The sequence below is a fragment of the Trichomycterus rosablanca genome, chromosome 6, assembly GCF_030014385.1.
Source record: "Trichomycterus rosablanca isolate fTriRos1 chromosome 6, fTriRos1.hap1, whole genome shotgun sequence".
Taxonomy (NCBI): Eukaryota; Metazoa; Chordata; class Actinopteri; order Siluriformes; family Trichomycteridae; genus Trichomycterus; species Trichomycterus rosablanca.
Window position 1 is genome coordinate 36,968,372 of NC_085993.1, and position 22,586 is coordinate 36,990,957.

Genomic DNA, 22,586 nt, shown 5'->3' on the forward strand with positions numbered 1-22,586 from the left:
GGTGAGCTAGTGCTTTAGACCACTGTGTTACATGATCGCCTAATCACACAATATTAACAAGGGTCTGTAGGACTTTGGCATGTTCTTCTCATGTCTGTGTTTTCATTTTACAGTACGCAGTAGGCAGTTGTAGCCTTCCGATTAAGATACTGGACTAGTAATCAGAAGGTTGCTAATTCAAGCCCCACCACTGCCAGATTGCTGCTGTTGGGCCCTTGAGCAAGGCCCTTAACCCTCAATTGCTCAGACTGTATACTGTCACAGTACGGTAAGTCACTTTGGATAAATGTAAATGTACAGTAACAAGATAACAGGATTTGTCAGTACTGTGATGATACTACACCGGGTTGCCAGTGTTTGTGTAGGGGACTGCAATTAATTTGTATCAATTTTGGATCAAAGCTGAAATCAAAGTCATTATAATTATTCTGTTTTGCCAGAATTAAAATAGTCCCTGTTATTAATCTGTATGAAACTTATCATATGTACTTTGTCAGTACATATGGACAGCTTGTGATCACCTATGTATGGTGCATCACGACACTAAATTTAAACCACAAGCTCTTTCCATTTTCTTATCTATGGCTGCCTCAATTAAAGAAGAGTTGCTATGGAAACCCCACAGTCATGACTGGGCTTGGCTTTAGATTTTTGGTCGCACACACACAAACACACTGATCCTGGACACTCAGGTGTCACGCTGGGCAAGAGTTATGCCAAACCGTATCCAGTCAAAGCAATAATTATAGTAAATGTTTCATTGAGTCATTAGTAGTATGTGATTTTCCAGCAGAAACAGACAGCAGGAGCTGATGGGAATCACATACACTCCTACACACACTCAGCGTGATCACAGGTGCCAGTCTGATACCCACTCTGTTTGGGTATCATTATCTAGTTACATTCGTCACTGCTTTCAGAGTGAGGCTCATGTGTCTAATCCGTCCTGAGCTGATCATGGGATTTAGATGCTGATTACCAGAAACAGTGCTGGCAGGAGTACACGTTTTAAACTCATATACAAAAATATAATACAAATAAATTTAAATCAAGACGATGCTATACAAAGTATACTAAATAAATATTTTTTGTAGAGCATCAAAAAGTCATTTACATAAAAAAAATATATAATAATGCAAGTATGTCTATAACTACACGATCAGACATAACATTATGATGACCTTCCTAATATTGTGTTGGTCCCCCTTTTGCTGTCAAAACAGCCCTGACCCATTGAGGCATGGACTCCACTAGACCCCTGAACGTGTGCTGTGGTATCTGGCACCAAGATGTTAGGAGCAGATCCTTTAACTCCTGTAAGTTGTGAGGTGGGGCCTCCATGGATTGGACTTGTTTGTCCAGCACATCCCACAGATGCTCGATTGGATTGAGGTCTGGGAAATTTGGAGGCCAAGTCAACACCTCAAACTGGTTGTTGTGCTCCTCAAACCATTCCTGAAGCATTTTTGCTTTGTGGCAGGGTACATTATCCTGCTGAAGGAGGCCACAGCCATCAGGGAATACTGTTTCCATGAAAGGGTGTACATGGTCTGCAACAGTGCTTAGGTAGGTGGTACGTGTGATAGTAACATCTACATGGATGGCAGGACCCAAGCCAAGGTTTCCCAGCAGACCATTGCCCAAAGCATCACACTGCCTCCGCCGGCTTGCCTTCTTCCCATAGTGCATCCTGGTGCTAAGTGTTCCCCAGGTAAGCGGCGCCAATGCACCTGGCCATCCACGTGATGTAAAAGAAAACGTGATTCATCAGACCAGGCCACCTTCATTCACTGCTCTGTGGTCCACTTCTGATAGTCATGTGCCCATTGTTGGCACTTTTGGACAGGGGTCAGCATGGGCACCCTGACTGGTCTGCGACTATGCAGCCCCATACACAACAAACTGTGATGCACTGTGTATTCTGACACCTTTCTATCAGAACCAGCATTAAATCCTTCAGCAAGTTGACCTACAGTAGCTTGTCTGTTGGATCGGACCACACGGGCCAGCCTTCGCTCCCCTTGTGCATCAATGAGCCTTGGCCACCCATGACCCTGTCGCCGGTTTACCACTGTTCCTTCCTTGGACCACTTTTGATAGATACCGACCACTGCAGACCGGGAACACGGTCTGGAAATGGCTAATGAATTCTCCACTTTCTAAATTTTAAATTAAGAGTTCTAAATTTTGCTTCTATAAAAATCTATCAGATCATTTCTTCATTTAACTTAATAAAACGATGTGCACCTTTAAAGCACATTTTGATAGCTTCACACCAGTTTAATAATACGTCAAGTCTGTGTTTAAATTACATTTTCATCTTACCAGTGAGAATGAGCGTTGCTCCAGGCTGCTCTTGCTCAGACTTGTGAAGCTGCTCTTCTTGGATTCCTCCTCCAAATTGATTCTTCCTCCTCCCACATTGCTCATCTCCAAGTGTCCGTTCGGGGTCAAAGCACAAAGTTTAGGATCTGGAGGGTGGTAAGTGGTTTAGATCGGTCAGTAAAAATAAAAGCAGACACACAAAGCCAAAGGAATACAAATGAATGGACATTTACAGACCGCAGACATGTCATTCCTTTGTTCAGCTGTTTAATTCTAGTTAGATTAGGAGAGGGTCTAGTTCTACCTGAGAACACTGGCTACAGGACAAATGGGAACAGTGGAAGCCTAGTGGGTAGACCTTTGAGCTATCAACTGCAAGGTTGAGAGTACAAAACCAAGCTCTGCCATGCAGCCACTATTGGGCTCTTGAGCAAGGCCCTTAACCCTGCTTGCTCCAGGGGCGCCGAACAATGGCTGACCCTGTGCTCTGACCCCAGCTTCCAAAAAGAAGCTGGAATATGCAAAGAAAGACATTTTGTTGTACTGTACCCAGGGCCGGCACTGGGTACAGATTTTCTCAGTGTGACAGTGACAGTGAGGTGTTTAAAACCTCCAGCAGTGCTGCTGTGTCTGATCCACACATACCAGCACAACACACACTAACACACCACCACCATGTCAGTGTCACTGCAGTGCTGAGAATGATCCACCACCCAAATAATACCTACTCTGTGGTGGTCCTGGGAGAGTCCTGACCATTGAAAAACAGCATGCAAGGGGGCTAACAAAGCATGCAGAGAAACAGATGGACTACAGTCAGTAATTGTAGAACTACAAAGTGCTTCTGTATGGTAAGTGGAGCTGAAAAAATGGACAGTGAGTGTAGAAACAAGGTGGTTTTAATGTTATGGCTGATCGGTGTATAAATACAGAGACATTATAATAATGGAAGCATTTAAACAAACAGCTTTAATCTATCAGTGCTCATAGACTTAGGAGTAGATAGAAATTTTCTCATTTCTACAAATTTAAAAACAGGGCGTTCTCAGGGCACTTCAACTTCCCAATTACCTCTTACTTTTCCTTTCATGTCCTGAACCTGAGTTACTTCCCAACCCATTAAAAATTGACTCTGATCCTCAGTCGAGGCCAGCCTGAGGGTTGGCTTCAGGTACTTCTTCCACATCTAGAGACGTTTGGCTTTGATGTAAATAATTAACAACATTGATTTGAATTTTCTTCAGACTGAAGCAAGAAAACAGATCCTGATCAGAGAGAGGTATGATAGGAATCGAGATATGATGGTCACATTAAAGGTCAGGTAATTATGGAATGTAAATCTACTATAGTTTCTTGGGAAGGTAGCTTGGGTGATGCCTACAGTGATCTATCTACAGCATCATGTAAACAATACTGAAAAAACATCACTGCTGAATAGGAATGTAACGATACACTCTACCCATGATGCGATGCGATTCACGATACTGGAGTCATGATACGATTTTTTCCCGGTTTTTTAAACTGAAATTTAAAATAAATTATGACAAAGTTTCCTTTTATTGTTTCTTTTAAAAAAATAAAATAAAATACTGTATTTGTGATTACCTTTTATTGATCTAAATAATGAATGCCCTTTTATTGCTGAGGACCCCACAGGACCACCACAGATCAGGTATTATTTAGGTGGTGGATCATTCTCAGCACTGCAGTGACACTGACATGGTGGTGGTGTGTTAGGGTGTGTTGTTATGGTATGAGCAGTGCTGCTGGAGCTTTTAAATACCGTGTCCACTCACTGTCCACTCTATTAGACACGCCTACTTAGTTGGTCCACCTTGTAGATTATTTAGGTACAAACTATGCAAAACAATTTTGAATTAAGCCCAATTTGGCTGAAAAACCCAGAATTTGGCAACCAGGCGTATAGCGCCAGTGACGTCAACCAGGCGAGGTAAATAGCGCTTCATTTTACATTTACATTCGGTTATTAACTGTCTTGTGGTGAATCGTTACACCCCTACTGCTGAATACTCTGCTCTCTATTCATGACACACATAGCAAGAAGCATATAGAGTTTGTAAATAAATAATGCTATTTGATTGACTAAGTGGTGGCTCAGTGGTTACAGTATTGGACAAAAGATCATAATATTGCTGGGTCAAGCCTCACTGTTGGGCCTCTGACCAAGTAACTCTTAACTATCTGCCTGCATAAATTTTGCGACTTAAACTGGGACCAGAGACAACAGTATTAAAAACAGCAGAATAGTACTCTTGTGTTTAACTAATAAAACAAGACAAACAACACCTTCTGCAGTGAGGAGAATAGAGGAAAAACATAAAGTGGGTTGCATAAAAAGTACATACCCAAAGAGAGTGAGAAACTGAGGAAGCTAAAATAGGTGTGACATTGTGAGATAAATAGAAGCCAAATGGAAGAAAAATACTTAAGTGAACTTTTATAGGAAACGGGAGCCACATGACAAATTAAACTAAAAAACACTTCAATAAAATACTGGGAAAATAAATTCTAATAGAGGAAATAACTGGAGGAGAGAAACAAACAAACAAAAAAACTAAACAAGAATACTGAAGATGATACATATACTGGATACAAAAATTTATCAATAATCAACAATAACATGCTAGAAAAAAAAGCTGACACCAAATAAAGGACTCATAAAATAAAATACTGATTTTGTAAAAGAACAGATTCATTTTGGAAAAGACATGACTCGAATGGACAAGATTTTAAAGAAAAATATAATAGTGAATGATTGTAAATGCTGATCTGTATAATAACTGCTTATAATGAAGAACCAGATAGCAGAGATGGCGCACGTAATTATTATTAATTATTATAATTATTATTATAAATATTCTGCTCTCTAATAATGCTCCGGACGTCTTAACCCACAACGCACGCAATGGGTAAATGTTACAGCCAGCTTCTGGCGTAGTGATAAAGTGTCGCTCACTACTCCCTAATGCTAATGGTTGAAAGACCGCTTTCTGAACCAATCAGACCTTCTGATTTAAATTTTTAGTAAGAAATGCATTTATTTGCATTTATTCAGTTTGCGTCACACAGACGATGTGTCAATGAAACGCTTGATTGGCTTTCTAACGAGTTAGTGTTTTACTTCACAACCGGGAAAAGTTTGGAGGTTTTTAATTATAAGCACATTTACAAAATAACGGATTATATTCCTAATGGAACAACACACTGTGATAAATTTAATAGCATCTGTAAGAACATAAGCTAGTGGTTTTGAATTTTTTGCTGTGTTTTGGATTTTGGCCGCTGTGCCTTAATTTATCGTGCGCTTTTGTTTTGCAATGGAAAGAAAACGTATCAGTTTAAGCTTTTAACTGGTACCTTCTTCTTACGAAAATTACATTCATTTGCACAACGACTAGAAAAGTAAAGGCACTAAGTAAAACAGCAAAATACAGTCGCTAATGTGTTGTTATTTTTTATCTAAACTTACATATTATTTGTTTATTTCTACTCTACATTTCCAATATGTTTTGTGTAGATTATATTGACTCGTGACTTGACTCTGACTCTAGCCTAAAGACTCGTGACTTGACTCGGACTCTAGCCTAAAGACTCATGACTTGACTTGGACTCTAGTCTAAAGACTCGCGACTTGACTCGGACTCTTATTTTGTGACTTGTGAACATCTCTGCCAGATTGTACAGAGAGAGTAAGATGCATTGTTTGTGTTGCCTGGGTCGCAAAAAAATCATGGACAAAATGTGGGTTGCTTGAAAAAAATTTTGAAAAACCCTGGTTTGTAGTCTTAAACCTGCTACAATATAGATGTTCCCTACAAGTGCATTTAAATTTATAACTTTAACTGGACTCTGTTTAATAAACTTACCAGAAAGCTGGAGCGAGTCCTTATGTTTTATACTCTCCTCATAGTTTGAGGAGACCTCATCATCTGAGTAAGAGCGGTTAGCATCACCCTGAGGAGAAAGGACTAGAACAGTTTGTTAAGGTGTCTTTAATTAACAATCATACATAGATTATTTTGAATGACTCTAATCAATGTGATCAGCAAGTGTGATTTTCTCACCTCTGCCTGAAATCCCTCCACCAGGATGGCCACCAACAGATTAAACAGCACATAGTTCCCAAATGTCATGAGAGCCACGAAATAAAGAGCTGCTAGAGGAGTGGTGGAAGCCATGCCGTTATACAGCACCACGTTCCAGTCCTCCTGTGTCAGGATCTAGGTAAAGCCATACAATCGCTAGTTTATTAGATACTCCTACATGTACCTAAACATATCATCAGATACACTTACCATTAATCAGTTATAACGTGGTGTAAAAAAAGTAATTGCATCTTCTTTTTAATACCATGTTATTGCATGTTACACTTATAATCAGGCACAATTATAACTTCAGTTAAAACATTGTCTTTTTGAAAACAGATTAATTTGGTCAGAGAACAAATTTTAAAGCTGTTTTCTGGACATACTATCAAAATTAAAACTTTTAAACAAGTAACTCATTGTAAAAACTACATAAAATGCAAAATATGGTAATAATTGGAAATAAAAGGTAAATAGGAAGGAAGGAAGGAAGGAAGGAGGAGGGAGGGAGGGAGGGAGGAAGGAAGGAGGAGGGAGGGAGGGAGGGAGGGAGGAAGGAAGGAAGGAGGAGGGAGGGAGGGAGGGAAGGAGGGAGGGAGGGAAGGAGGGAGGGAGGGAGGGAAGGAGGGAGGGAGGGAGGGAGGGAGGAAGGAAGGAAGGAAGGAAGGAAGGAAGGAAGGAAGGAAGGAAGGAAGGAAGGAAGGAAGGAAATAAATAAATAAATAAAAGTTTTACATTATAAATACAATAAAATAATCCTAAATAAACACTTAATTATTACACACCAAGAAAAGCCTGAGTTAAAACAAAGAACAAATTTTAAAGTTATCAAAGTTAACATTTAAGAAGGACGCTTTCTGGACATTTTAAAATTGAAACCTTTAAACAAGTAATTTACTGTTGAAAATGTATGTAAAAAACTTGCATCTCAATAGCTGAAAGTAACGGGTTACAGGTTTATATTTTGCATCTCAAAGACTAATTTACATCAGATCTAATTCACAGCAAAAAACATGGGCCAAAAGTCTTGCACGGCAATGTGAAACACTAATATTTATCCATAGAAGGTGTTTACTTGCAGTCATCGCTGATGCAAAGTGGTGCAACATGTTACTAAAGTAAGATTTAAAAAGGGCAATTACTACTTAGTGTGACAAATGCGCAATAGCAAAGGCAATTAGAGAGGGTGGAATGTCAGATTCACTGATTTGTTGACAATGGTCAAGCACACCATTAATATCTGGTCAGTGGCAGTCCTACTTTGCTTCCCTTTCACAGCCTGCATACTCAAAATGATATCAATAAGTGATGTCTGTAGGTACAAGGTAGATATAGGAAAAGCTTTATAAACACATACATGGTAAATAAGTGTTCACATAAACATACAACTACATAAACATTTAAAGTATTGCTATAGCACAATATAGTCACAATAATTAGTTTTTTAAGGTGTTTTATTAGCACAGTACCTGAAACACTGTAACAATGGCCCACAGCAGGGAGTCAAAGTTCTTCCTGTCTGGTACCGTGTCCCCAGCTTCTGTTTTTATGCTGAACTTACAGCCAAATATGTGCATCCCTAGTATACTGCAAAAAAAAGAACTCTACGTACATACAGTCCTGCTCACCATTATTGGCACCCATGAAGTTTAAGTACATAATGTGGAATATCTCCTGGAAAAAAATGAATCAAGTGTAACAGCTTTTTTCTATAGGGAACTTGTGTTTGATACAAAAGAGCAAATGATAAACAACATTTAAAACTAAAAACAATGGGAGAGAAAAAATAGAAAAACCTAAAGCTTGCTGTGGCACTGGTATTGGCACCCTTTACAGTAAATCAGTATGGAAACACATTTTGACTCACCTGTGCTAAATCCCAAATGAGAATCACCTGTGATAAGTTGTCAGTGCCCATGTGACATTAATTACCCAATGAATGATGACTTCAGTGTTTTAAAAAGCCACATGTTATTCCCTGTTCCTTTGTCACAATGGTGAAGACTAAGGAGCTGTCTGAGGACATCAGAAGTGCTATTATTAGCAAACACAAGACCTCCAAAGGGTATAAGTCCATCTCCAAAGACCTTGGTATCTCTGTTTCAACAGTGTGCAATGTTATTAAGAAGTTTGCCAAGCATGGAACAGTCAAGAACCTCCCTGGATGTGGAGGGAAGAGGAAAATTGATGAGAGATGTCTTCGAAGTTTGGTGCGAATGGTGGAAAAAACACCATGTCAAACATCCAAAGACCTGAAGGCCAACCTGGAACAGTCTGGGGTCATGGTTTCAATAAGTACCATACGGCGCACACTAAACCAAGCAGAGCTTTATCGGCGAAGGCCAAGAAAGAAACCATTGCTAAAGAAAAGACATAAAAAGGAATGACTCAACTTTGCCAAAGAGTACCTGGACAAACCACAATCCTTCTGGGAAAATGTTCTGTGGACCGATGAAACAAAAATAGAGCTTTTTGGCAATGCACACCAACAGTTTGTTTACAGACGGCGCAATGAAGCATATAAGGAAAATAACACCCTACCTACAGTTTAGCATGGTGGATGATCCATAATGCTGTGGGGCTGTTTTGCTGCGTCTGGTACTGGGGGCCTCGACCGTATCACAGGAATCATGAAATTGGAGAATTATCAAGAGATTTTAGAGCGAAATGTCCTACCCAGTGTAAGAAAACTTGGTTTGAGTCGAAGATCATGGGTCCTCCAGCAAGACAAAGACCCAAAGCACACATCCAAAAGCACGCAGGAATGGTTGAAAAGGAAGAAATGGACTGTTTTAAAATGGCCAGCAATGAGTCCTGATCTCAATCCCATTGAAAATCTGTGGGGTGAGCTGAAATCTGTCATTGGGGAAAAAGAACCCTGCAAACATTCAAGAGCTCGAACAAACTGCAAAGGAAGAGTGGGAGAAAATACCAGCTGAGAAGTGCAAGAAGCTTATAGATGGCTACAAGAAACGTTTGGAGGCTGTCATCACTGCCAAAGGGTGTGCAAACAAATATTAAGGAGGGGTGCCTTTATTACTGCACATTCTGTTTTTTTCTGTTTCTTCTTTAAAATGACAACATGTAAGCTGAAAAACAATGTTCTTCATTATATTACTTTGGACCTCCAATTAAAAAATCCTGATAATATAAAATTGGTACATTTCCATTTATTTCTGAAGATATTGTACAGGTTATGCAAAAAATGAAGGGGTGCCAATAATGGTGAGCAGGACTGTAAATGACTATTTTAAAATTTGTATATTTTACATGTAGAAGACATTTAGTGTTATGTGTATTCCATGCATATTGCCAATCTACACCAATCATACATAACATTATGACCACCCTCCTAATATTGTGTTGGTCCCCCTTTTGCTGCCCCATACGCAACAAACTGTGATGCACTGTGTATTCTGACACCTTTCTATCAGAACCACCATTAACTTTTTTAGCAATCTAAGCTACAGTAGCTCGTCTGTTGGATCTAGCATTCGCTCCCCAAGTGCATTAATGAGTCTTGGCCGCCCATGACCCTGTCGCCGGTTTACCACCGTTCCTTCCTTGGACCACTTTTGATAGATACTGACCACTGCAGACCAAGAACACCCCTCAAGAGCCAGTCGTCTAGCCATCACAATTTGGCCCTTGTCAAACTCGCTCCCACCCACTAACAGGTGCCGTGATGAAGAGATAATCAGTGTTATTCACTTCACTTGTCAGTGGTCATAATACATATCATCTACCTACCTACCTACCTACCTACCTACCTACCTACCTACCTACCTACCTACCTACCTACCTACCTACCTACCTACCTACCTACCTACCTACCTACCTACCTACCTACCTACCTACCTACCTACCTACCTACCTACCTACCTACCTACCTACCTACCTACCTACCTACCTACCTACCTACCTACCTATCTATCTATCTTAGTGGGTATTTTTTGCAAATGCTGTTTATATAGTGTTTTATATAATGGGTGTTGTAAGTAGTGTAGTAAGTTGCCTGGCCATTTTAGTGTTGTTTGCTGGGCGTTCCTTGTAACTGCAATTCAGTGTTGTCACTCAGATGTAATAAATTGAATGTCAGTATGTGTACGATTCTCTACAACTGATCATTTCAGATAATCAACAGTACTGATACATTTCAAAGTGCTGAAACGTTTTGTATAAATGTACTATACTGAGGGGCTATTATTGTTCTAATTTCTGGGTCAACATGACTGAACTGTGGAATCCAGCAGAACAAATAGATATTGTTAAAATAGGCCTTCAGGTCCCTCCAGCAGGTGTGAACGTGTGTGTGTGTGTGTGTACTTGTATAAGACAAATGAAGAAGGATGTGAACTCAATCCATCTTCATAACTCACAGTCAGTGCACTCACCCTCCATTCTTCTCTTTCTATCATCTATCCTCATCGCATCTGTTTCCTGTCCTGCCTGCTCATCTGCTAAACCGGCACGCTCTAATACGGAATAAGTCCGTAATTCTTTTCCTTACTTCCAAGACAACAGGCCGATCACACTTACCTGAAGATGAAGATGAAGAGCATAAGCAGCATGCAGAATGTAGCTACGTTGTCCATGGTCTTCATCAGGACCACCAACTGTCTGCGTAATGCAGGCATGAAGCGGACCAGCTTTAGAACCCGTAGCAACCTGAAGGTCCTCAGGACACTGAGACCACCGTCTGACTGACCCACAATCTCACAAACGCTGCAACGACAAAGAAAAAAAGGGAAGGAAGTTTGAGTATGAGAGTTTGTATGAAGAATAACTGAATAAATGCAGGATTTGGTGGTTAATAAATTGGCCAGAGGAGCCAAAATTATATTAGTCTAGACATTAAGTTGCTATCCAAGAAGAGATGGGAGGTAAATAAACAAAAAGAAGAGGTACCTGTTCTATGTTATCTAGCAGTGCTATCAGTGCTATGAGTGTAGCATTGGTAAGCACAGTGATTTTGTGTATAAGAAAAACAAAAGTGGACCAAGTGTCGACCATTGGAACACTTCTACATGCACTCTGACTACATGGTGGGGTCAATGTTGTAGATACAAACCAAAAGCTGGGACTATTTAGTCATTCACCATCTACTGTTCATAATATTGTAAAAAGATTCAGTAAATTGGTGGAGATCCCCGTCCACAAAGGGCAAAGCCGGAAACCACTGTTCAACGTTCGTGACATTAGTTAGTTAGTTTTTTTATTAGGATCTTAACGTCATGTTTTACACTTTGGTTACATTCATGACAGGAACGGTATTTACTGTGTAATTACATTTGTAATTGTGTAATTACACAAGGTTCATCAGTTCACAAGGTTATATAGAACATGGACAAGTCATGGACAATTTAGTGTCTCCAATTCACCTCACTTGCATGTCTTTGGACTGTAGGAGGAAACCGGAGCACCCGGAGGAAACCCACACGGACATGGGGAGAACATGCAAACTCTACACAGAAAGGACCCGGACCGCCCCACCTGGGGATCAAACCCAGGACCTTCTTGCTGTGAGGTGACAGTGATACCCACTTAGTCACCGTGCCGCCCTCGTGACATTAGAGCTCTTAGACAGCACTGAGTGAGAAACCATCATGCTAGTGTGGAAAATATAACAACATCATTGTCACTTAATACAGTCTGCAGCAGGATGGGTGATTGACTGGCCTGCCTGCGTCCTGAAGAGGAGACTTAGCTAAGGTCTCGTATCTAGCAATAATGGACAAAAATTCCACTTGCAAAACTGAAAGAATTGGTGTCCTCAGCTCCCAAACCATTAAAAAGTGTAATTAATAGGAAATGTGATGAAACACAGGGGTAAAATTCCTCTGAGTTTGTTGCTGGCATCAAATTAATGTGTTTACAAAATACAGTGAAGTTGATCAGTAAAAATTGTGTAAATCTTCTACTTTTATCAGTGAAATAAAGATTCAAGAGAGTTAACAAATCACAGATTCTTCTTAATATTGTGTTTTACAAACTGAAAAAGTAAAAAGCATGACCCCCTTGTGCACCAATAATCTGGTGATTTACTCTACCAAAGAAATCTGACAGGTTGAGGAGAATGTGAACTGATGACTCTCTGGCTTGATATAATGCATCAGTGACTGCAAGGGTGACCGCATTTGTCTGGCCTTGTAACAAAACTGAATAGCATTATTACGTAGTCATGTACTAACCCTATTTCTAAAAGAGTTGGGACATTTTGTAAACTGCATATCTTAAGCCTTTATTTAACTGTCAAAAATAAAAAGATACATTTTCACTGACCATCTTAATTGTATTTTGTAAATAAAAACAAATTTAGAATTTGATGTCTGCAAGACAAAGGCTAAATGATAACTTACCACTATGTTGCATCAGCTTTCCAATTGATTTCCTTTTTTAATCATTTGGAAACTAACACTAATACTAATTTGTGCAATTTGCAAGGGAAATTGCATTTTTAATACAAGACTTCAGCTGCTTAACAGTCAATGGTCACTGTTGTCTGGTTCTCCTTATCATAATGCAACATACACTGACCAGGCATAACATGGTGAAGTGAAAAACACTGAATATCTCTTCATCACGACACCTGTTAGTGGGTGGGATGTATTAGGCAGCAAGTGAACATTTTATCCTCAAAGTTGATGTGTTAGAAGCAGGAAAAATGGGCAAGTGTAAGGATTTGAGTGACAAGGACTATACGACTGGGTCAAAGTATCCCCAAATTGCAGCTCTTGTGAAGTGTTCCTGGTCTGCAGTGGTCAGTATCTATCAAAAGTGGTCCAAGGAAGGAAGAGTGCATTGCAACAAGCATCTGTGGGATGTTTCGTACAAACAAGTCCGATCCATGGAGGCTCCACCTCGCAACTTACAAGAGTTAAAGGATCTGCTGTTAACAGCTTGGTGCCAGATACCACAGCACACCTTCAAGGGTCTAGTGGAGTCCATGCTTTGATGGGTCAGGACTGTTTTGGCAGCAAAAGGGGGACCAACACAATATTAGGACGGTGGTCAGAAAAGCTAAAATATAAAGTCTTAATTCTTTTTTTTTTCAACCAATTATGAAAATACCAAATACAATACAGAACTACCTGTCATATTCTTATTTTTTTTTTCATTTTTTACTGTGTTTAAAAATAATACATACCACATTGTAAAATCTGTTACCAGTTCAGTTCAGCAAGGCTGGCTCTTACCTAATAATAACAATAATGCCATCAAAGATGTTGTAGGGGTTGTGCAGGTAGTTGAAACACCCAAAGGCCGTCAGCTTGAGGATCATCTCCAGAGCGAACATGCTGGTGAAGACGATGTTGCAGATCTCCAGCACATTTGTCAGTTCGTCTGGCTTATAAGTGATGGAAAATATTTAATGATACATTAAATTTTAAGCCTTCATACTTTTAATTCAATGTATCAATTTACTTTGTCAACCAACTAAATTATATAGTTTATAAAAGAAGAGATCATGGTATCACAGTCAACAGGCAAATGTTTGCTAATAAATAGTTCATTCTATTATTTTGGGTAGTAATATTTTTGCTACATGTTTATTCTCGACATAGCAAAGATCTCCAATTTAAAATGTTATTGTATTGCTATTGCAAGTCAAATGTTTACATATAATTCTACTGTACTGTCCACTGTATTTCACATTAGCTTTTGGTTCTGTTGTATAATATTACTAAACTTTGAGACCAAAGTCTGTCAGCAATAATTAGAAATATTCTTCAGTCAAGCTTTGAGGTACCAGGGCTTATGTTTTGTAATTTCTTACAAAAACAGCAAGGTACCTTTTTTTTTGTGCAATTTTCACCGCTATTCTCTCCCTAATCTAGTCATATCCAGTTACCCTGATTGCATTTTGCTTCCTCTGTACCAATACTACCCTCCACTGCTGACTGAGGAGCGCCGCAACTGACACACGCCCCCTCCGACACGTGTGCAGTACCGACTGCATCTTTTCATCTGCACGACGCGAGTTCATTTGCGGATTAGCCTTGTGTACGGAGAGCCACACCCTGATCAACGCATTATTCCTTGACTCTGTGCAGGCGCCATCAATCAGCCAGCAGAGGTCATAGCTGCATCAGTTATGAGGAACCCTGGCCCGACTTTCCCACCCTGTATGAACAACAGCCAATCGTTGTTCATGTAGCCGCCCAGCCCAGCCATATGGCAGAGCTGAAATTCAAAATTATGTGTTCGAAATCCCAGCTTTGGTGTGCTAGAGTGTTTACCGCTGTTCCACCTGAGTGGCAAGATGGGTAGATTTTGTTGTATTCATTCTGCAGAAATATTTAGGCATTAGACATTTAGGCATTAACATACTGAAAACTTAAACTACACATTGTGCCTTTTTTCCCCTATTAAAAGTACTACTATAGTTACTAGAATCTAACAGTTTAAAGGGCATAAAGAAAGGACCTGGGGTGAGAAAAAATAAATAAATAAAAATAAATAAATAAATAAAATTAGCTTCTAAAAGCTTCTAAAAATATTTAATATGTTGTTTAGGTTATTGGCTAAAAATGAAATATGGCATTTTCACTAATAAAAAATAATAGGTTTTAATAACATAAAAAGGTTAAAATCAACCAGACAATTTAAAAGGGCTGAAATGTAAACACAATAAATTTTTATGCAATAATTACACTAAAAAGTCTAATGTAAAAAAAAAACTAAATGCTAGAATAAAACAGAAATTGTACTGTCAAGATAGATAGATGATAGATAGATAGATAGATAGATAGATAGATAGATAGATAGATAGATAGATAGATAGATAGATAGATAGATGATAGATAGATAGATAGATAGATAGATAGATAGATAGATAGATAGATAGATAGATAGATAGATAGATGATAGATAGATAGATAGATAGATAGATAGATAGATAGATAGATAGATAGATAGATAGATAGATAGATAGACAGACAGACAGACAGACAGACTTGTACTGTCAAGATAGATAGATAGACAGACAGAAAGACAGACAGACAGATAGATTAAATTGCACTGTCAAGATAGATAGATTAGAGGTAAAAAATTTAAAATCTGTCTATGGAAGGAACTACCTACAGCATGAAATCCACTTTAATCTCTTTAAACTTTTCTCATTATCTCACAGAACTCTCACTTTACACTTGAAGCACTCACAAGGTATTCAGCACATTATAACAGACATGCACAATGAACAGAAACTGCAGACTAAATTGAGCCTCAAGGAGAAGGTGTCACCATAAGCAGTGTAAGGAAAATAAATCTAAAACCAGGAAGAACCCGAGCAGAACAGCACAGCAAAATTCTCATCCAAAATGATGACAGTAAATATTATTTAAACAGTGCTTTGTATCTAAAGCTCACTTTAATGACCACCACTGTCAGGCATGATAACTTTGTTATTACTGTAAATTCAGTGCTGCCCCAGGTGCATTCCGTCTAGTAGAATGAGCACAGGTACTTAGTTTAAATTAAAATAAATATTGTTGTTTTATACAAGGAAAACATACATTATCTACATAATTATGTTATAATGATTTTATGTTGTTCCCTGCATTTAACAATTCAGAAAACAGTGAGTGAAAATATTTTTTATTTTTAAAAAATATTAAAAATAAAAATATTTTTATTTATGCAAAAAAATTTTTTATTTATGCATAAATAAAAATTTTTTTATTTATGCATTTTCTCCAATTTTTTTCCCAATTTAGCGTAGTCAATTTGTCTTCCGTTTGCAGTCGAGGTGGGTATATTGCTGCTCACACCACGTGCAGCCCTTAGCGGAACCCCATGCATTCTGCACAGGCGCCTCTCTATCTGCTAACCAGGGTCCTTACACAGCGTTTGAAGACCCCACCCACATAGTCCGGTCATCCCGCCCTAGCAGAACAGTGTCTGCTGCAGGAACTGCCAATTATGCCCACTAGATGACGCCCAGCCAACCGTTGGCAACACAGAGTTTCGAACCGAGGAGTTCAGAATCTCAGCGCTGGTGTGCTAGCAAAATGTCCCACTGCGCCACCTGGGCGCCATACCTTTTACATTTTCAGTTGATTATACTATTACCAATTCATATTTAATCAAAGCAACAGTAAAATCTGCTTTTTCATTTAAAATTTTACCTGATTGGACTGAGTGGAGTGGAGTTAAATTCTATGAGGCTACTGGATTAATAGCCCTACCTTGCCACCTTCTAGATACGTGCTCTGTAACAACCATCCCAAGCCCAAACCTTTCACTCTGTCCCTCTGATTTACTTTGTAGTGGTTAATTTAATGTATTTTTTTTTTACATCTATTTTTATTTACTTTAAAAAATAAAACAAATAAACAACTTTTTTGTCTCTTTAAAATTTGTTAAACAAAAATTAAATTTTACAATAAAATTATTAAACAATAAATAACTAATGCCCATTATGTAAATCTAGTTTTTAAGTTTTTTGCTGATTTGAATACTGCTTTTTTCCCTAATAGGCCAATAGGCACCAATATCTGAACTTGACATCTTTACATCTTTCCTGGTAACTGCCTCATTGTTGTGCAGACACTCAATTATTATATTACCATCAGTGTCATCCTATTTTAGGGTTTATTTCACCCTGCTTCTCTGTGGCCTTCACACTATTAACTACACACATTTTTAAACCTTTGGACACAAAAATACCAGAAAAATACTTCATTAAATCTCAATGCTTTTAAATATATGTCCCAAAGTTTGCACAAATATTGTCTCAATGTTTGTGAGCCAGTATACATAAAAACCTGTTCAGGATCTAGATTCAGTTTGGAACTCAAAACCATTTTTGTCGGAACTGTTTTATATAGGGCTGTCATTAACGCGTTAATTAACGCGATTAGCGCGTTAACATTTTAATCGCAATTAAAAAAAATTATTCTACATTAAAATTGTTAATTAACCAATTTTTATTGGGCTATGTGCCTCTTTAAACATACGTCACTGTTTTAATTTGTGCTGCTTTAACACAGCAACATTGTGTTTATATTGTATAGTGATAATACGGGTCTTTTTCCAGCTGCTGCTGCTTCATATTGTAAAATATAGGGTATTTTAATAACTTTATGTCAGAGGAATTTGGATGGAAAGTCCATGAACTGTACAAGTCGTGGGAACATTACAAACACTGGTGTTAAATGGATCGCAGTGGACTATAGCAGGGTCGTAACTACAGGGGGGGCAGGTGCACTGTGGCCCATGGCGGTTTTGCCAGATAATGTGAACAGACTTGTCATTTTAAATAACCGACTGAAAGATGGGTAGCTGTTAACAACTCTATATAGGCATTGGCTGGCTTTCTGAAAATAATTTAGATTTAATAAATTATTATAGTTTTATCATTATTTTTTAATTGGTAAATGTTCTTGCAATTAAAATGTGCATAACTTCAAATTTTGCTTAGCTATTTTTGCAGTCGATTAATCACAATTAATTTGGTTCTTTAATCGCGATTAATCTCAATAAAAAATTTTAACCACGTGACAGCCCTAGTTTTATACCATTTTAATACTTTTAATACTATCAGAACTAATAAGGCCTGTTTAACTAATAATCAGGCCTGTTTTATGCTGGTGCACAAAAGTGTTAATGTAAAGTGTTATTGGGTAACAACGAATGCACATGTAGGTTAGAATTTGCAGTGGTGCCCCTTTCATTTCGAACACTACATAAATACAGAGCTTTAACCTGATATATTTTCTTTCACCTCCTCTATATATCTTCCTCTATGATGTTATCATCCAATTTAGTTTCTCTACAATTAATCCTTTATATTTATTTAACAGAAACATACACAGTATAATCAAATAGCTAGAAAAGGGCTTCGAATTAAATTGGCACTACTGTCAATATTGTTAATAAACACATGACTATAATTAATTTATGCAAAGAACATGATTAAGAAATGTTTATTTAATGTTATTAAAGCTACCAGGATTGGAACACTTGAAAAACACTTAATCCATGGTGGAAACAGGGCTATGCCAATTTAGGCCCAAAAATCTTTGGTGTAAGTGTAGTTTAGATACATGTTTGAGTGTGTTTACCTGTTCATGATGCTCGATGCCCATGCTGATAGTATTAATCAGAATGGCAATCATGATACCCCGGTTGAAGTATTTGCTCTCTACAATTCCCCACAGTTTAATCCTTATCTCCTTCCACAGCTCATTACACTTCCCTTTACATTCCTTCTCCTGTTTTTGCCCACACGATTGGCCAGCTTGTTTATCTTTATCTTCCGCTGAACCCTCTTCTGTATCCTGATTGGATGCTGTGCCCACAGGCCCCTCCCCATCACTCAGTGGCTGGGCCATCACACAGTGAAGACATTCCTCAGTGGCAGGTGATGAGGTTAGAGTGGCCGAGCCTTCAACATGGCCAAACTTCATGTGGTGTGGACAGTGGGATGCTACAAACAAAGGAGAAAAGAGGTATTGACCATCTAACTACACCTCCATCCATCCATCCATCCATCTATCCATCTCTCCATCCATCCAAGCTCTCCATACATCCACTCATCTATCCATTCATCCATCCAGCTCTCCATCCATCCACTCATCCATCCACCCATCCATCCAGTCATATATCCATCCATCCATCTATCCATCCTTCTATCTTTCTGTTCGAATGTCTATGTTAAGTATTATAATTTATTTACTCATCCTCTGTTTCTTTTACCTGGATGGTGCCTTTGGTTTCTCTCTCCTCTTCCATTGACATTTGCTTGTGTCTGGTTGCGCATGGTCTGTCTTGGACGAGGTATCAGGGCCCTGAAGAAAGCAGCAGTATGGCGGCGGGCTTTGCGTAGCAAGTGACAGGCCAGCTGGAACAGTTCTTCATAACAGTCTCCCGGCTCTGCCAGTGATGCCAGTGTGCTGGAGGAGAGACAGCGGGCGCGCTGCTCCTGCATCAGCTGATGCTCACGCTGTTTAGTCTCAGAGAACTGAGTGGCAATGACCACCAAACACAGATTAATCATGAAGAACGAACCCACCTGATTAAAGAGAAATAAAAACATAGTGAATGTAAAGTTATTATTATTATTGTTGTTGTTGTTGTTGTTGTTGTTGTTGTTGTTATTATTATTATTATTATTATGATTATTAATTGACTGTTTTACCACCTCTAATCATATTTAGAGTTGTGCTGGGTACAACTGGTGCCGGGTACACCAGGCAAAAGTTAGAAAACATCCTAAACAAGCCACCAGTCAATCAGAGGACACACACACACACATTTACCGGCAAAAAACTGTGGGAGGAAACCAGAGCACCCAGAGGAAACCCACACAGAAACAGGGAGAACATGCAAAAGCCACAGAGAAAGGACCCAGACTGCTCCACCTGGGAACCAAACCCAGGACCTTCTTGCTGTAAGCTCACCAAGTCACAGTGCTGTTCATTATTATTATAATTTTTTTATTAATATTATTTATTATTGTTATTATTATTATTTTATTTTTATTTTTATGTTATCATTATTATTATTATTAATAAATTGTGTTTTAAATTTAAGTTGACTTCAGTTAACATGGATTTCTGTTTTTTTATTTGATATTTTACACCATTATATAATAGATAATTCCATCCATCCATCCATCCATCCATGTATTCATCCACCCATGTGTCCATCCATCTATCCATTCATGTATTTATCCATCCATCAATATATTCATATATTCAATATATTCGTCCATCCATCCATCCATCCATCTATCCATTCATGTATTCCTCCATCCATCCATCCATCCATCCATCCATTAATGTATTCATCCACCCATGTGTCCATCCATCCATCCATCTATCCATTCATGTATTCCTCCATCCATCCATCCATCCATCCATCCATCCATTAATGTATTCATCCACCCATGTGTCCATCCATGTTTCCATCCATCCATCCATCCATCCATATATCCATCCATCCATTCACCCACCCATGTATTCATCCATCTATCCATGTATTCATTCACCCATGTATTCATCCATCCATCCATCCATCCATCCATATATTCATCCAACCATCCATCCATTCATCTACCCACATATCCAACTGTCTTTTCATCCATCTATGGATCCATTCATACCACCACATGGAGTGAACATAAAAAATCCTACTTTAAAAATAGTACAATCAAAACACTTTGAAGATAGTTGTATTGCTCTTTTGTTCATTGGTAACAGCTCCATAGAGCATACAGGATAAAACAGAAAAAAGAGACAAAGAAAAAAGCTGAAACCCGAGCAGAAAGAAGTAGAATTGGAGATTGTTTGAATAAAACAGTTAAATATGCAGCAGAGCAAACACACCTGCTAAAATGTGTTTCACTGTAAATAAAGTGGACAATAAAAGCTCCTCTGAGAGCAATTGAAGAGCTACTGACTAATAAAGGAACAACAAGAGAATTCCTTTCATTCCCTTTCTACTTTATTTTACATTTCATTCATTTCTTTAATTATATCACTTATCCTTATCTATTTCCTTTATTCTTTTCTTTTCTCCTACTATTAATTTCTTTCTTTCTTCATTTATGTCTTTATTCCACTCATTTCTCCCCCTTTAATTATTTTATTGATTCTTTTTCACATTCTCTTTTTGCTTAATTTTATTTTTTATTTATTCTACACTGCATTCAATTCTATTTTCTTCCTAAATTCCTTCCTTTTCCCTTTCTACTTTATTCTACACTTCATTCATAATCCTATCACCCATCCTTATATATTTCCTTTTTTGTTTTCTTTAATTAATTCTTCTCTTTCCTTTTTCATGTCTTGATTCCACTTATTTCTCTTCCTTTAATTATTTATATAGATTTTTTTCACATTCTTTTTTGCTTCATTTAATTTTTTATTTATTCTACACTCCATTCTGTTCTATTTCCTTCCTTAATTCCAATCCTTTCCTTCGCTTTCCCTTTCCACTTTTCTTTCCATTTCCCCTTCCCTTCCCCCTTTCCTTTCCTTCCCTCCTCTTCAAACCAATGTCTAAATAGATTTTGATTTGTGAACAGTGACAAAGCCATGTTGAAAAAGAAACTAACCCTTAATGACCTGTTGCCACAGAGTGGAAGGCATAACATGTATTTATATATAGATTTTCTATACCTGTTAGCAATGAGTGTGCCTGAAATATATGAACCTAATAATTAGAAGGGGGGGTCGATATATATTTGGAAAAATATAAGTACACAGAAAAAAGTACATATATCACAAATGTTTACCTCACACACAGACACACACTCAGCATTAGGCTGCATAGGACACAATGGCACATTTAAAAGTAGCTTTATGCTTCTGCGTAAACTATAGACGTCAGAATGTTTGTGTTTACCATCTGTGTGTGTGTGTGTGCCCCAGGCCAATTCAGTTTTTTGTGCAGACATGAATAATGTGTTCAATTTCCACCTCCAGCATGTGCATTTACACAGAAAGCCAGCAATTTTCTCATATTAATGTGAACCATTCTGAACAGAGATTACACAGTTCATGTGTACACAATGTATGTTAAAGGTACACAACCAGTTCTACATTTATTCATTCATTCATACTCTGTAACAGCTGTATCCAAGTCATGCATGCACATTCCACACAGACAGTGAAATTAATTCCAGGTCACTGGAGTTGTGATACACCAACAAAGATACAAATGTACTTGCTCAGCCAGTACATGTCTCATGTAGAGCCCCTTTGATACCACTCACTGTTGCATGCTGGGAGTTAATAGACCATGGTCTCTGGGTGGAAGGATCAGAATTCATGTCCCTGCAATCATTCACATGATGAATCTTGCGTCTAAAAGGTCATCTGATGGGATACAGGAAACACTTGCATACAAGTAAATTACTCTGCCCAGTGACATTGTATATGGCACTGTTTATTACAATGGAGTCAACTGGCTTGATGTATTTCAAAGAGATTATGTGCAATACAAGGGTTCTTCACATCATCACATGCTTTCACATTATCATCACATGAAAATCTTCTTCCCCTTAAAGCTTCTTTGAGTGTCCAAAAAAGTGAAATAAGATGGCACTAAATCTGGACTATAAGCTCTCTCTCAGTCTCTTAGACACCAATTACTACTCCTCCCACCCTCACCGTTTCCAATGGAAATATAAAAGTGCGGAAACTTTTT

At 38.3% G+C, this 22,586-nt stretch overlaps 1 protein-coding gene across 1 annotated transcript in view; it reads right to left on the bottom strand.

The window, feature by feature from the left end:
- LOC134316521 (voltage-dependent T-type calcium channel subunit alpha-1I-like) overlaps nt 1-22,586 on the bottom strand; it is a 348,154-nt gene that overhangs the window by 82,449 nt on the left and 243,119 nt on the right. Inside the window, exons 9-16 of the mRNA XM_062996907.1 lie at nt 19,124-19,446; nt 18,497-18,863; nt 13,628-13,779; nt 10,971-11,156; nt 7,901-8,018; nt 6,411-6,566; nt 6,213-6,300; nt 2,326-2,471 (exon numbers count right to left, since the gene is read on the bottom strand). Coding sequence (XP_062852977.1) covers nt 2,326-2,471; nt 6,213-6,300; nt 6,411-6,566; nt 7,901-8,018; nt 10,971-11,156; nt 13,628-13,779; nt 18,497-18,863; nt 19,124-19,446 — 1,536 coding nt within the window. The remainder of the gene's footprint in view (nt 1-2,325; nt 2,472-6,212; nt 6,301-6,410; nt 6,567-7,900; nt 8,019-10,970; nt 11,157-13,627; nt 13,780-18,496; nt 18,864-19,123; nt 19,447-22,586) is intronic.